Genomic DNA, 16,028 nt, shown 5'->3' on the forward strand with positions numbered 1-16,028 from the left:
TGAACAGAAAAGACATCATGTTTGCATCTTATAGAATCACTCTGGCTGCTATGCACAGAAGAAGCTGGAGGACCACATTCCTCAAAAAAGGGAAGACCAATTATGAGGCCATAGGAGAGTGAGGTGGCCAGAATGAAGGCATGTTTAAGTGGAGACATTGGTGTTGTTAATACACAGGAGGAGAGAGATGTGGAAGGGAACTCAGAATGATACTTTCTGCCTGAGAAATGCCCTAGAAATTCCCAGTCACCACAGTTTATCTTCAGTATATTTTTCTATTTCCTGGAAATAAATATATTTAAAAAGTATATTTAAAGTGTGTATATTTGTTTCTATGTCTGTAAGTTTATACTTAACCATCTACCTTTCTCACCATGATGATAAAGTGTTCGTTGCTGCTAGTAGTTATTAGGACATGCAAGGACATGAAAAACCATGAGCAAAGCTCCCAACAACACAAACCCAGCCCCTACCCAAAAGGAATTGCAGGCCAAGGGATCAAAACTTACAGCTGATATGGTTAAAAGCCTAAAAAATGTGGCACATCCAAGGAGAGGGAGAAGGATGCAGAGGCTGTGACCTTCTAGGCTGTCTACGGTAATGTATAGAGGCCACCATTCACATGGAACGGCTTCTTCAAATATACCACGGGCTTCTCGAGAACAGTGAGTTAGCAGCCAGTATCACTGTACCTACTTCCTGATATGTAGTTCAGAATCACTTAGTATATATGAATCTTTAGGAATTGGACAGCAAGGAGGAAATAACATACTGTCTGCAATATGAGTTGAACCTGAAGCTATGCCTCAACAAGGCTTTAAAGCTACCACTACCAACAAGCATTTTTTTTTTCAATAATACTAAAATGAGTTTGCTATGTTTATATATTGAAAATATCCAGAGTGGTTATATTCAGTAACCAGTAACTTTTTTTTACAAGGCAGATGATGAAGGCAGAGAGAAAGAGTAAGATAGATGCTAAACCAAGATAAAAATAAGTTAGTATGCTTGTTTAGTGTTTCTGTAGATGGAGACATGGCTGTCATCTTGCAGGTTCCTAGACCTCTGTTCTTTTAGACCAATCCTCAGGATTGTTGTGCATGCTCTTTTTTTCTCAGTCAGAATTCTCCAGAAAAATTGAGTCAATGCAATAGAACCAAGAGCATACGCATACAACAATGTTTATTTTAAGGAATTATCTTAGGAGGTTGGGGCACTGTCAAGTCTGAATTCTGTAGGCCAGGTTTCAGGCGGAAAGCTAAGTTTAACTTGATTGCAAATCTGTAGAACACCCTGGAATCATGGGCACAGTTTTTAGGCCCACTTTCTTCTTCTCTAGGAGTTCTATATTTGCTCTGAAGCCTGTCAAGTCATAATTTAAGGTCACTAACATCATCATTTAATTACAATAACTAATTATGTTGGTTACATCTACAAAATAACTTCATTATGACGTCAAGACTAATGCCAATTTGGCATGTAAAATTAATGACTGCACCATTTTAGCTACCAAAGCTGACATTTACTTGTTCATTCATTCCATCTCTTTATTGTCCTAAGTATCTTTCTCAGTTTGAACAAGACAAAGTCTCCCCTACTGTGCTACTCTGGTATTTTTTGAGATTAAGAGGCCTTTACATATGGATACAGAAGAAGCTGTGGACTGTTCTGTAGTTAATTCCAGAAGAACAAAGGAAAATGCAATTCACTTTGAATTTACACTTTTTATGATGAAATATAAGGAAAACATGACTATAAGGAAAACAATGTAAAATTCACCCAAGCAGTGTAATGGTTACACTTTCTAAATCTAAATACAATGAGGTAGAAGATAGATAGATAGATAGATAGATAGATAGATAGATAGATAGATAGATAGATAGATAGATAGCTTTTTCTTTATATTAATTTTTAAACAAATTGATACTTGGAAGGTATTGCTTCTTATCCTTGAGAACATAAGGATGTAAGCCCCACTACTTTAAGTACCTTGTCTGCTTGCTTGCCACTATCCTCTCAGAGTTAGAATTTACAAGCCATGTGTTGTCACGCCCTGTGCTGCAGGAAGGATGGAGAGAGATCAGCAACCAGAGTCAGATACCCATCCCTGCTGTGGCTTTCCTTCAGATGCAAGCCCTTCCATTTGTTTGTGGTCAGCTGCTACCAAGGTCAGCTAACATGATCATCTGGGAAGAAGGTGACCGAAAGGCCCAGGGTCACAAGAGGGCAAACATGAAAAGGACAGTTAGAAAGGACACTGAGTGCCTACGTCCAAAAGAGATGACACCATTTGTCCAGAGAAAGATTGATAGCCAGCTCCAAGAGAGAGGGAACTTCAGTGAATGTATGGGAGAACACAGTATTAAGGGTTTTATTCATTGAGATCCTTCCGTTTCTAAAACAAAAGGCATAATGTCCTATAGCGGCATCTGGCACAGGGCCCGAGGTTCAGCAGGCACTCTATAAACATTTGCTGGATAAATGGGAGAGGTGAACAAATGGGCACTTTAACTGTTTATCCATGTTCCTCTTAAAATCACCTCCTGCAGCACAGAAAATATGCCCATCCAGTAGAGTGAAGTGACATCCAGCCCGCAGGGCTGCGTGTCCACAGCAGCACCCTCCGTTCCCCTTTATCACACTATGTAAACTGCGCTTTTAGATAATCTGTCTGATGCAGAAAAAAAGAGAGACTACTTACCTGTCCTCCTGAAGCCCCAGTAATAATGCTCATTTTCTAAAGATTTAGATTAAATGACTCTCAAAACATAATTAAAGATTCGTTGAGTCTTTTTTGAGGAATACAGGGAATACAGGGCAGCCATTCCCTGGATGATCAAACTCATCTTGGCGTCACTGGAATCCATGAGCAACCACAGTCCTTACACACAAGAGCATCAGAGTGCAAGATGCAGATCCTTATGGCCGCAGTTCAACCTTGCACCCTCACAGCAAACCAATCGAAGAGAGGGGAAATCCCAGATGAGGCAGTGCCAAGTTGGCCTGGTCTTTCTAAATATGCCCAGGAGGCGGTCAGCACAGGTTAGTGCGAAGAGATAGGAAGCCGGCCATGATCCTCATCCTCTTGTGCCTGGATATTAATGGAGGGATCTCCTTCCTCTAGGGTGACCTGAAGAGTGGTCCAGTTATCCCACTGAACAGTTATGTCACCACCAGCAATGCTTTAGAACATCAAACAGTCTGCCCTTCCATAAAGAGCCATGGTGTTTACATTCTCTCTGCTTTACTTCCATCTGACTCACTTAGATGCTGATCCCTCATTAACTAGGCAGCTTCCGTCCAGTACAGATGAGACAAGGCACAACACACTTTCTTGATGTGCCTGAAGATGTGAAAAACCAATAGACATTTCCATGTAGATCTTATTTTGGGGGAGCTGCATCAATGGTGGGTGAACAGGTCATGTAAAACACACATACACACACACACAAATGCACGCATACAGGCTCACACACACAGGATCTGTAACCCCAGCTTTTACAATAGCCATATTCTAGTAAGAAAGTTACTGGAAATATAAAAGGGTTCTTTCGTGGCTCTTCTTTAATTTTCCTTGAAAGGAACACTGTAGTGTTGATTTAATAATTAAACAAAGAAATCAACTTTCATAGGAAGTTCTCAAGCTGGATTCATTCTTTGATGTGTCAAAATGACACCAAAAACCATGGCTTCTAACTCAACAACTGAGACTGCTTTGAAAGATTTTCTTCCCTCATGAAGGCTTCAAATGTCTTTGTACATGCAGCAGGTTAGGAAAAATATAATAAGACACTCTCTGACTTCTGTTTAAAGAGAAGCACCTGCATATTCATGCCAGGCTTATTCTGGTGTCTTTAACCTTGTTTATGTAGCTGTTCATAATAATTTAAATTCACAATGTATATGATATAGGTGAGGGATTCAATTTTACAATTTTTATTTTTTACAATGCTATGTTACAATATTATACTCCAAAGTCAAAGACTGGAAACAAATCCGTTAGATTACCTAGGGAAAAAAAAATCATCCGTTTATATGTGAGAATACAAAGATCTTGACTAAGCCAAGGTCACTCAACATCAGTTAGTTAAAAAAAAAAAAAAAAAAAAAAGTAAATCGGAATGAAAGCACAGCTCCCAGTCCGTTGGCCTGCTGTCTTGACATCCTTCCAGACTCTATTCCAGCCACTGCTTTCATGCAGCTCCTATAACTAGCATGAATTCTCTCTCTAATGCAACCATTAGCATGGTTTGCTAATTTGATGGAAAACATACCTTCATGACAATATCAACAATGCACCTCAATGAGACATGTGTCTTAACAGTCTGTGAGTATTTCAAACCTAGAAGCCATGTATTCTATTCTTCATCTTCTAAAGAATGTTCCCGTACCACTTCAGCTATGCAGCTGCAGTAACGAACTTCCATAGGCATGACTCTTCTAAACTTCAACTCACTCTATAAGATGGGAACACACATACACCGTAGGCTAGAGCTGTATCCCGCTCATGAAGCATCAATCTAATAAATCTTTATCAATAAAAAATTGGGAGTCAGCTATCAAGGTAATAACCTGAAAGATCAGAGAAGCAGGGAGCAGTCACCAGTCACCTCCTAACTCTTCTGTTTCTCCGTCCAAAAGGGCCGAGATCCTCTCTCAGCCCTGAATCACTACTTCCTGTCTCCTCTCTGTCTATAATCCTCCAAACTTCTATGGTTAATTTTAGTCAGCTAGTGGCTAGCTCCACCCTCAGACTCCAAGCAAGTTTTACTTGTCAGAACGTAATCAAAACATCACACAACACATTCAGGCAAATGAAAACAGCTGCCCCATGCCCTTTGCAGCCCTTCAAATGTATGTGCCAGTAAGCAACATAGTTCTTCCATGGTTTCAGCTTCAGTTTCCATCTCCAGGTTCTCACAGTTCTTGCCCTAAGTTTCTTCATGATAAACCGTAAACTGGAATAAACCCTTCCCTCTCCAGAGTTGCTTTATCAGAGCAACAGAAAAGCAAACTAGTGCAGAAATTGGTACCAGAGACTGGGGTACTGGCGTACTGCAGTAGCAGGCCGAACCATCGAACCACATTGGTTCTTTGAAGACTGGAAGTGATTTTTTTTTTTAAGCTGTAGGCTTGAAAAGCTGTTGAGTGTCCAGTTCAACCGACTTACTGGGTTGTTCTGGAGGAGCTTGAAAGATAAGAGTGTTGAAAGAGATGCGAAAAAATAGAGGCCCAGCTTAGGAAATTTTAGAGGCAAGGAAAGACTCGCTCAGGGCTGTTCCTATGATATCTTAAGTTGAGAATCTGTGTTTTCTTGTCAGCTAGTACTGAAGAAGAAGCTGTGATTAACCAGAGACCATACCTAAAGAGAAACCTTTGCTGTACTGGGACAATAGATGTGATTATCAGGGGCTGAGAAACCAGCTGTAATTGGGAAAAAAACAGTCTGGTTGAGGTGAAATCTTCAAGGGAGTATCTGCTCAGGGTCATCCCCCAGAAGCTGTGATGCACAGGAGTCAAGGCTGCACCAAATGCTGGTAGTCAATTCTGGTAGCGTGCGAGAGTCCCCACGTGTTCGTCACTGGCTTTGGCAGCATGAGAGCTGCGAGACTGAAGGAGTCATGGAGAAAAGCCGAGGCTTGGCACTGGGTGGCAGAGTTGAAGGCACTGAAGAGAAGCCAACAGGAGCCATTGGTGAGAGTGCAGCCTCAGCTGCCATGGAAACTCAGCATGTTGTAGATGCCAAGACCATATGATGTCCACAAAGAACATCAGCAGATGTGGGGTGAGCAAGGCTGAGCCTTCAAGTCAGGGTGTGTTGTGGAGAAAAGCACCAGAGAAGCGGAGCTGCCTACACCTTTACCACCCAGGGGATTGTGAGTCCCAGATATGGGACCTTGAGCTAGTTAAACTGTTGAGTCTTGGTTTTGCTTTGGTTTTGTTGTAACTATGCCCTGGTTCTTCTCTCTTAGAATAAGAAATATTTAACTTTTTTGTTTGCTTGCTTTTTAATTTTATAGGAACCCATAGTTGCAAGACGTTAGATTTGTAAAGATGTTTTACAGAGAACTCGGTTGTTGGAGGGAGGCTGCTAGTTAGTTCCCAGCCACTTAGCCGGGAAATAAACACACAGAAACCATATTATTTAAATCACCTGCTTGGCCCATTAGCTCTAGCTTCTTATTTGCTAACTCTTACATCTGAATTTAACCCATTTCTAGTAATCTGTGTATCGCCACATAGCTGTGGCTTACTGGGTAAAGTTCCTACCGGCGTCTATTTCTGGTGGGGCTACAAGGCTTCTCTCCGACTCCACCTTCCTTCTACCTTGCTATAGGCCAAGCCAGTTTCTTTATTCATTAACCAATAAAAGCAACACATAGACAGAAGGACCTCCCACACCACTCGGTCTTTTAAAATGCTTAAATTTGTAAAGACTCTGGGACTTTTAGCATTATATAATGCTTTATATTGTAATAGTAACAAGAGATCTGAGGAATATACAGAAAAGGAAAGGTTACTGGTTTAGGAGTGATTTGTTTGTCAAGTTGACAAGGAATCAGTTGTGCTGGTTAGTTCTTCATCAGCTTTGACACAAGCTGAAATCATCTGAAAAGAGGAAAGTTCAACTGAGAAGATGCTTATTAGACTGACTTGTAGGCAAATCTAAGGGTAGTACATTTTCTCGATTAATGACTGATGTGGGAGGGCCTAGCCCATTGTGGGTGGTACCACCCTTAGAAAGTAGCCCTGGATTGAAAAAAAAAAAAAAAACCTGAAAAAGTCTGAGAAGCAAGCCAGTAAGCAATGTTCCTCCACAGTCTGCTTCAGTTCCTGGTTCTGCTCCTGCCCTGCTTACACTCCTGCTCTGGCTTCCTTTCATGATGGGTTGTAAACTAGGAGCTGCAGGATTAAGTAAAACCATTCCTCCTCCAAGTTGCTTTGATTATGGTGTTCTATCATAGCAACAGAAAGCCAATGGGTATAAAACATATGTGCTGGTTAGGATTTACTGTCAATTTGACGTACCCTAGAGTCACCAGGGAAAAAGAAACAGTTGAGGAATTGCCCGATTCTGATCAGCCTGCATTAGTGTTTGTGAAGGGAGTCTTTTGATTGGTAGTTTGTGTGAGAGAGCCTGGCCCACCATGGGTAGCACCATGCCTTGGCCGATGAGCCTCAGCTGTATAAGAAAACTAGCTGCAGAGAAAAATGTAAAAAAGCAATTTAAAAAAATTAAAAAGTCTATTATCAGATAAGGTCAGGGAATGGAGAGAGTAGCAGGACTTAACAAACTGCGTTTTCATGTAGGCTTAATCATCTATACTTTCTGAAAGTTGCTCGGTAGAATAAAGCTTAAAAATAAAAGAAAAAATAGCTGATTAAGTCAGAAGAGTCAGCAAGCAGAGTTCCTCCATGGTTCTTGTCTCCAAGTTTGTACTTGAGTTCCTTCCCTGACTGCCCTCAAAGATGGGTTATAATCTAGAGGTGTAAGCTAAATAAACCCTTTCCCTCTCAAGCAGTTTTTGGTCAAAGTGTTTTATAACAGCAACAGAAATTAAATTTGAATAAGATAGGTATACAGGTGGTTCAAAATAAAAGATTAAATAATAGATGATAGATAGATAGATAGAGACATATATAGATGAATGATAGGCAATAGATAGATGATAGATAGATGGATAGATAGATAGATAGATAGATAGATAGATAGATAGATAGATAGAGACATATATAGATGAATGATAGGCAATAGATAGATAGATAGATAGATAGATAGATAGATAGATAGATAGATAGATAGACAGATGATACAAATGGATGGTATGTAGGTAGTTGATAGAAGCAGATAGATGATAAATAGAAAGGTAGAGATAGAGAAATTAATGGATTTAGAATAGTTATCTAGATAAATAATAGAAGATAGATAACTATGAATAGAGATTAATAGAGATAAGTAGACTTAATAGGTAAATAGAAGATAAAAAATAGTTGATAGATCAGTGATAAGTAGATAAGAGATGAATAATTGATAGAAATTGATGATTGATAGGGACAGATGATAGAAGTAGGCAAATGATAGATAAAAATAGATGACTAACAGCTACAGGCAGACAGTTGATAGGTAGATAGAAGATAAATCCATAATTTCTGGAAGTAGATAAGTAATTGGCAGAGATAGCTTATTAATATAAATTGATAACAGAAGACAGAGATAGAGGGTGAGTGATAGGTGGCTAATAGAAGATAAAAGATTGGTAGATACAATAATGACTGACAGATGATTGATAGAGTAGATAGATGAATTATAGATAATCTTCATTGTCAGGCAGCACATGGAGCCAGTTATCCTGAAATGGGTCAATGCACACGAAATGGAAATGATCAATGAGTCCCCCAACGACAGCATGACAGTGGATAAATGTCCTGGTGAGTGCCTGAGCAAGTCCTCTCTGCCCTCAGGTCGACGCCCACGGCAATATTCTCCTCAGCACTCTGGAAATCAGGAACGAGACCAGCGGCTCCGAGGTGCTCACGGGTGTGAGTGACCCCAAGGCCACCATGTACTCGTACGACAGCGCCAGCATCCAGTACCGCAAGCCGCTGAGCAGCCGCGAGGGCTTCGGGCGCGGGCTGGACAGGCACGGGGTGCCAGGCAAGGGGCGCATCCGCAGGCGTGCCTCACAACTCAAAGTGAAGATCCCTGACTTAACTGACGTGAACTCCATAGACAAGTGGTCTCGAATGTTTTTCCCCATCACGTTTTCTCTTTTTAATGTCGTTTATTGGCTTTACTATGTCCACTAAAGTCAGTCTCATGGTTCGGTTTAGACTATCTTCCTTGGCTTGTTTTCTAACCCCACACTCTCCCAACAGCGATTACTGCTGTGGTTTTTTGAGGTCAGAGATTCAGCCATCCAATTGGTTTTCAGTATTGCGTGTCAGTTTTTATTATCACACCATGTTTACTTCAACAACAACAAAAGGTATTTGTTCGTGTGCGCAGTGGTCCAGGTTTAAGCATTCCATCAATTGCTTTGTTTACAAACACAAAAGGAGATGGGTGGTAGCTACTGTTGGTAGTCTTTCCTAGTCGCCTTGGATCTCACTGAATAATTTGAAAATGAAAATGTACAGTGGACTTGCTGTCCACCTGCACTGTGTTCTGAGAAAGCTGTAATCATCTCATTCTGCCAAAAAAATAGTATTTTTTTAATGACAGAAAAAAAAGACAACTAACTTCAGCATCTCAGATGAATAAAGCCATTTGACAAATAGCAGGTTTCCAGGAAGCAGGGATGTAACAGACAATTCCCCTCCCCTCTGGAGTTCTCCTGGGTCCCTTCTAGAAAGGCTTCTCGACCCTGCAGAAAAGGGACATCAAAGCTAGTGTTAGTCACCTCTTTGCCCAAACTCACCCTACCGTGTCCATCTAATAATGACCATGGCTATTATTAAAAGTGTTTCTTTCTCAAACTGCCCAGATGGTCAAAGGTAGCATTCGAAAACAACCTGATCTATCTGGTAGTCACTGAGAACATTTTTGTTTTCTTGTCAAGAATAAGAAGTTTGAGGGACAATCAATCTTTTTCTTGCTGACCATTATGGGAAGCAGCCTGGCCTTCGTAAATCTTGGACTCTCTTGATGCCATGAAAACTATGTAGTCATATTTCCACAGTCCCTGCTCCAGAAAGAAAGAGAGAAAGGACATGTGGGGTCCAGCTGGTGAAGGATTTGAAGGAGGTGAAGACCAAATTTTTTCCTTGAGAAAAAAATTGCTATTTCTCTGAGCAAGGCAAGACTTATGTGTTATGAAAAGGTGCCTGGGCAGTTATCCGCACTGCCAAATCTTAAGTCAAATTGTATGGATCGCCTAGGCTTCCAGAGAGCAGTGTCTAATGGTGATAAGCTCATCACACAGAACTCTCCTGAAACTTTTTTGTTCTCTTTTCTGAGCTCTGCATTTCAAACTACAAAATGCATGGCCTGGGAAACGCTCATCCACCATGTCAGTTTCTTCCTCCAAAGCCAGATTTCCAGCTTAAAGAGACCTTTAAAGTAGCAAAATCACAGAGAGAAGAAACTCATCGCAACAAAACACTGAGCCTTTAATCATGTGCACTGGCCCCTGAAGTGTGGACCCTGCCTGTCTACACGCATTAATCACTGTCATTGCACAGCCTCATCTGTGCTGATGCGTGATTCTGGGTCGTGGGTCTCGTGACTTTCAATAAAGCGACACAATTGTAAACACGCTCAACAAGCTGCTGCCTAGTCCTTCTCATTTTCTGCCATTAAAACCTCATTTACTTTCAGAATGAGTTTGTAAAATTATATATGTCTATTTGCAAGGTTGAGTGAGGGCACAAATTGACCAGCCGTGGATGGAGGCCACGATCCATGCATGTGATGAGGAAACTGAAGGACTGATCAAGATGACTGCCTCGTTTGATAGTCTGGCTCTCCTCTCCGAAGAGAATCAATGTGCAGAGCAGCGAGAGCTGTTACAATTATAGTCAATTGGAAAGGGAAAGCTGGAATTCCTGAGAATGAGTCCAAGGGCATAATATGAAAAATACATTTAGAAAGTAAGAGGAAAAGAAAACCCTTAAATCAGCGAGCGTGGCTGGATGTAATAGCAGACACTAGTGAAAACATAAAAGTCCTACTACACCTTAGGAAAAAAAAAACTGATCACCCCAACTTCTTGAGGAGTGCTGTGATTTTGAGGACAAATTCTCATTTAGGTTTTCAGGAAGTGTAAACACGCTTCCCAGGCTGAGCTATGCTCATCCTATGGTCACAGGGTCATCCATGGGAAGCTCTGGTCGGTTGCCAAGGCTGAGATGCCATACCATGTGCAATGCCAGGGCAGAGTAGAATGGAATGGGGTTTCCTGTCACCAATGAATACCCAGGAACTACCATGCGGCCGTTTATTTTAAATATAGGAAGGGAAATATGTGCCTGATGTTGAACAGAAATTAATCATTATGATGTCAAAACTGTTTAAAAGGCTTTCAAGAAAGAAATACTGAATCAGCCGGGCGGTGGTGGCGCACGCCTTTAATCCCAGCACTTGGGAGGCAGAGGCAGGCGGATCTCTGTGAGTTCGAGACCAGCCTGGTCTACAAGAGCTAGTTCCAGGACAGGCTCCAAAACCACAGAGAAACCCTGTCTCGAAAAACCAAAAAAAAAAAAAAGAAATACTGAATCAGAGACAAGTGTCTCCTTAGATCTTCTCATAGAAGATTGTGATCATTTGGTTTTTCAGTTCTCTATTGTCCTTTTTAAAATCTAAACTGATTTTGTTGTAGTTTTAGATATAAAGCATCTTTTGCAGGAAAAAAATTTTTGAACTCCTACATTTTAACCTTTTAAAATGTAAAATGATTGGACCTGAACTGCCCACTGGACATGAAATGATATGGGGATCACAGCCACCAGTATGCAAATCCAGTCAAATGGCTTTGATCTCAGAGGCACTGGAAGCCCACAGCCTTGAAGAACTGACACAGCTGTGGGTCAAGATCTTTGTCATAACTTCTGATCACCTCCCAGACTAATCCATTCCTCTCTGTTCCCTTCCCAAGCGAAACAGTAACAGGGAAGCACCTTCCTTCTCTGCCCTTCTCCCTCTTCTTGCCCTAAATATTGTAAATAAAAAATAAACATCATTAAACATTCTTAAATGTTCTCACACTGGCCCCATTGGTTGAAAGATTTAGCTTACATTATACAAAAGTTATTGTTTAACTATGATTAAATTGATTTCTTTTTGCCCTGAAAATAGCCGTAATCCCCTCCATCAAGGAAAGAAAGAAACTGAAAATGACAGACTCCCTTCCTTATGCCTCATTCACACCCAGAGAACCCTGTGTTTCACAGTTCAACTGTGGGACTGATTGTGTGGAAGACTTACCCTGCTGTGGGAAGAGTAGACATCACACCTTTTACTTGACAATAACTGCACACTCATCCCTTCTTCCCATATTTTTTTCCTTGGCTTAAAATAGCAGATGTTCCTTCCAGTTAGCAGTTCTCTGAGGCAAAGACCCAGGTGAAGGCTCATTTCTGCCTGAATAATCCAGGATTAGTATCGCCATCACCTCTGTTGCCGAACAGGAACAGCAGCTGGCTGGCAAGACTGCTGAGTGAATAGCCTGTGTCTGTGTGCACACTACCTTTATTGTGCGTTACAGTCAATGATGGATCTTAAAAACTTCAGTGAGCAAAATGTGGTGCAGAGAAAGAGTAATGGTTTTAGGGTCTGAAAAGATGGGCTTTCCTTTAAAAAAAAAAACAAGTCATAGAAAATCGACAAAATTCTATAGTCCTAAATCAATGACTATTTTATGAATATTTATTTAGAAAGTGTTTTATTACAATCTGCCAAGTTAAACAAAAAAGGATACAGAATAGTTCTTCTAGAAGAAAAGACTCTCCAAGATTTTTCATGTGACAAATTCTGGACAGTATCTTGTCAAAGGGTGATGCGCCACCATTTGTTTATTAAAATATCATCATGTATCCTAGGAAAAGGTGAAAGGAACGTGCAAGCATTTGCTCAAGACAGTTTAGTCAGCTGTTTCTGGGATGAACAGAAGAGAGAAACATGTATCTGAAAGACAACGCAAAGGTACATTGGTTAATGGAACGTGGGCTATTGTGTAAACTTCGTTGTAAATTCTGTACATAGTTCACTGAGCTGTTCCCTGTGATGTGCTGGTCCCCAACTTTGGGTGGATGTTTGGAAAACCTGAATATTGTAAATAATGTAAGCTTATGAAGCATTTGCTTTTACTCATAAAGTGAAATGATTAGTGATTTGGGCCCAAATCCGAATCTCTCCACCTCTTTCGTGCATACAGTTGTGTGACTCTGCTGTAAGCCATAGCAGGTGTCCATGATCACTGCCTCATAACTTTACCCACTTTAAGGGACAGCAGCTGCCTAGAAGGCTGCCAACCTGTTGGGCCAAAGAACAGAGCACCAGCAGAAACCGGAACTGGAGCAATGTGCTCCTTGAACAGTCACGAAAAGCAGATAAGTTGTTTTCAGTCAGTGTGGCTATTTGTATCATCAAGAACTGAATTACCGATGCTGTTCAAGGGGTCAGGGATTGAAGGGATGCTTAAAACCCACAGGTAATCCAAAGCTTCATTTGCACCAATACCTTTAGCTTCTAAACTATGTTTTCTAGAACTTCTAATAAGATTAAAAATGAACAGAATAGTTGGGTTTCATCAGGGTGGACAACTAACATCCAAAGGATAGGCAGGGGTGCAGAGAGAGACAACAAATGTCCTTGATAGCACTGCGTGGCAGACACATACCTGAAAGATACAGAGGTAACCATGTCCTTATTTTTAAAGGTAGAGAAAAATTCTGGTGTGAACTGATTGAGAAGGCAAACAAAAGCATTTAGCGAGGGGAAGGGCACGTGCAGTGTGAGCTGCTTGAGTTTGAAGAACTTGGTAATTAAATATTTCCAGATATTATTTTCTCCAAGTTCTCGGGATGTGGGCTGTTATGCCACAGAGTGTGTTCCCAAGCAATCCCAGAGAAGGTGATGGCACCAAAAGAAATTCAAATTTTCCAAGCAATTGAAGATTGAGATTGGTTTCTTAGTGGTAGAGGGAAAGGTGTCCTCCTCAAAGGTAAGATTCTTTGTGCCGTTTTACATGGTAGGAGAGCATACACAGAGAGCTATTATTTTGGAACATTTTAATCCTGAGATGTGCCCCACCACCAACTGAACACACAAAACACACTTTGGTGGAACTAATCCATTCTGCCAATTTTCAGGTTAGAACACATTGTGATTTTTCCCTTAGCTTTTCTTCAGATAGCAGCACATCAGCGGGAATGATTGAAAGTGTAATTGTTGGGATCTGCAGCAAGCATTTGAAAGAAGTTCTTTTTAATAAACGAATTACAAAATAGAAAATATTGAATTCATAAAAGGGTAAGAATGAGGGTTCTGTTTGTCCTGACACCTCCCACGACAGGAATTTTCCATTAAATTTGAAGCACTCTAACAGGTTTTTACCTATTCAGAAATCTTTGGCATATTAACAGACTCACATCAAGGGACTCAATCATTTTTCATTGGCTCTCAAACTTTTTGTAAATAATGGATCTATCAAAAAAATTTCCAGTGGGAATTCAAGTTGGGAAAATTGATATTTTTGAACCAGTTGAAAAGGAATCCCACTCTCCTGAGCAACACTCCCTGCATATTCCATCCTGTGGACAATCATAACAAATCAGTACATATAAGAGAGGTCAAATAACCTTGTTTATTTGCCTTAGGGATACAGGGTCACAGATACATTCATTAAAATAGTCTCATTCCAAAGTCAAAGGATGAACAAGAGCAATATCATTACCTGGCTCTTGCCTCTTCCTGGGCTTTCCTTTGAGGAGAAACAGGAAACAGGAGACACTCCCAAATATATTTTTATATGTTCAAATAATTAAAATATTATATGTGTATTTTGAAATCTTGAATTTTATAAAATAGGTGAACTCTTCTGTCTTAATCTTTCCCAACTACATAACCAATGAAATCAATTCCTTTATTTATTGTCCATCTCATTGCCAAAGCTCATATGCTACCTTGCTCATATTTAGATGACAGCATCAATTTTTGGACTTACATTTTTTTCATTAAATTCACAAACAAAGAATTATAATAATTCTTCCCAATTCATACTCATAATGCCTTTAAAAGGTGTTCAGAGGGAAATCTTTTCATTGTGGCCACCTCTGAAGATCCTGAATTACTTTTATTTGTTTTTTATGTAGAGTACACATGTTTACAGACATCTTTTCTTTCCTGACTTATTTCAAAATACAGCAGAAATGAAAGTAATGACTTTAACCTGTGGGTGATTGTGTTATCTATACCAGAACTTAAAGGTAAGGCCCTTTTCTCAATAGCAGTGTAGCATGGTAAATCTATCCTGCATTCATCAATGCTCCTCCGAGAATGGCTTATCACGCAAGTAGAACATCTGTAGAGAGTCCTTTAGGACTTGGAGCTAATTCTTCCTTTCTGTACCTTTCTCCTAGACTTATACTTCATATGTATCACCTCATCTACCCCCTCAACTTTCTAGCAGATGAGAGTGGAAGAGTTTGTACACAGAGTACAAACCATTATGCTCTGTTCAAATTATCCCCAGATAACAGTGTAGGATGCACCCCTCCATAAAGTGTCTCTACATACACCAAGCAAGACGCTGGGAAGTTAAGTAAGAGTTGTGGGGAGGGGGGGAATAACAAAGGAAGACACCTTGGAATCAGGATGGGATAGAGGTGTGCCTCCTCGCAGACTTGTGACCCTTGACATGCCAGCAGATGACTTCAAGTTCTCTTCCAGAACCAGGTCTCAAAGGTTATTTTAGAGAGGCTCATGTACATGGGAGTTAAACCAAACAGTGCTAGTGTACCATGGTCTCTGTTGGTATAGCCTCGCAAATCTAATAGTAGTCTTTGCCACATGCCTTTGAGAGTTAGCCCCTTGACATCAAGCAAATTGGATACTAGCTCAGATTTCTTCCAAACCTTATCAAACACGTAGTTACACAGGCAAGTAGCAAAATTATCTTATGACTTTTATAATATTCTGTACTATAATCTTCCATTTTAGAAAAGTATCAAGGGACACTCAGATAACATTCATTCATGTGATCTGGTCTCCATGTTTAGATCTTTGAAAGATACAGATGTTCTTAAATCATTCTTTGTAACTCAGTCAAGAAAAAAGCCATAAAACCCTCCCTCGTGGATGGGAAAGCCAACTGCTAGCCAGTATCTGAGCCCAAATGCATTCCGGTGACATCTCTAGTTTTAAACTTCACATGTCTCTATGTCTCTAAAATGGAACAAGCAAATATATTTGAGCTTTCAAGCCATTGCAGCTTCCCATTGAGAGGAAAGCGCTTCTGTACCTGTTACTCATCCTTCTCGCCCTTTCCCCCTCGTGTCCTGCTATACCACTTTACCAATCAAATTGCTCT

The 16,028-nt window shown here is 40.4% G+C and overlaps 1 protein-coding gene across 1 annotated transcript in view; it reads left to right on the top strand.

The window, feature by feature from the left end:
- Gabrb1 (gamma-aminobutyric acid type A receptor subunit beta1) overlaps window positions 1-11,215 on the top strand; it is a 354,059-nt gene extending 342,844 nt beyond the window's left edge. The window contains exon 9 of the mRNA XM_057771650.1: window positions 8,464-11,215. Within this exon, the coding sequence (XP_057627633.1) occupies window positions 8,464-8,808 (345 nt within the window). The 3' untranslated portion in view covers window positions 8,809-11,215. The remainder of the gene's footprint in view (window positions 1-8,463) is intronic.
- The last annotated feature ends 4,813 nt before the right edge of the window (window positions 11,216-16,028 follow it).

Source organism: Chionomys nivalis, chromosome 6 (assembly GCF_950005125.1).
Source record: "Chionomys nivalis chromosome 6, mChiNiv1.1, whole genome shotgun sequence".
Classification (NCBI taxonomy): Eukaryota; Metazoa; Chordata; class Mammalia; order Rodentia; family Cricetidae; genus Chionomys; species Chionomys nivalis.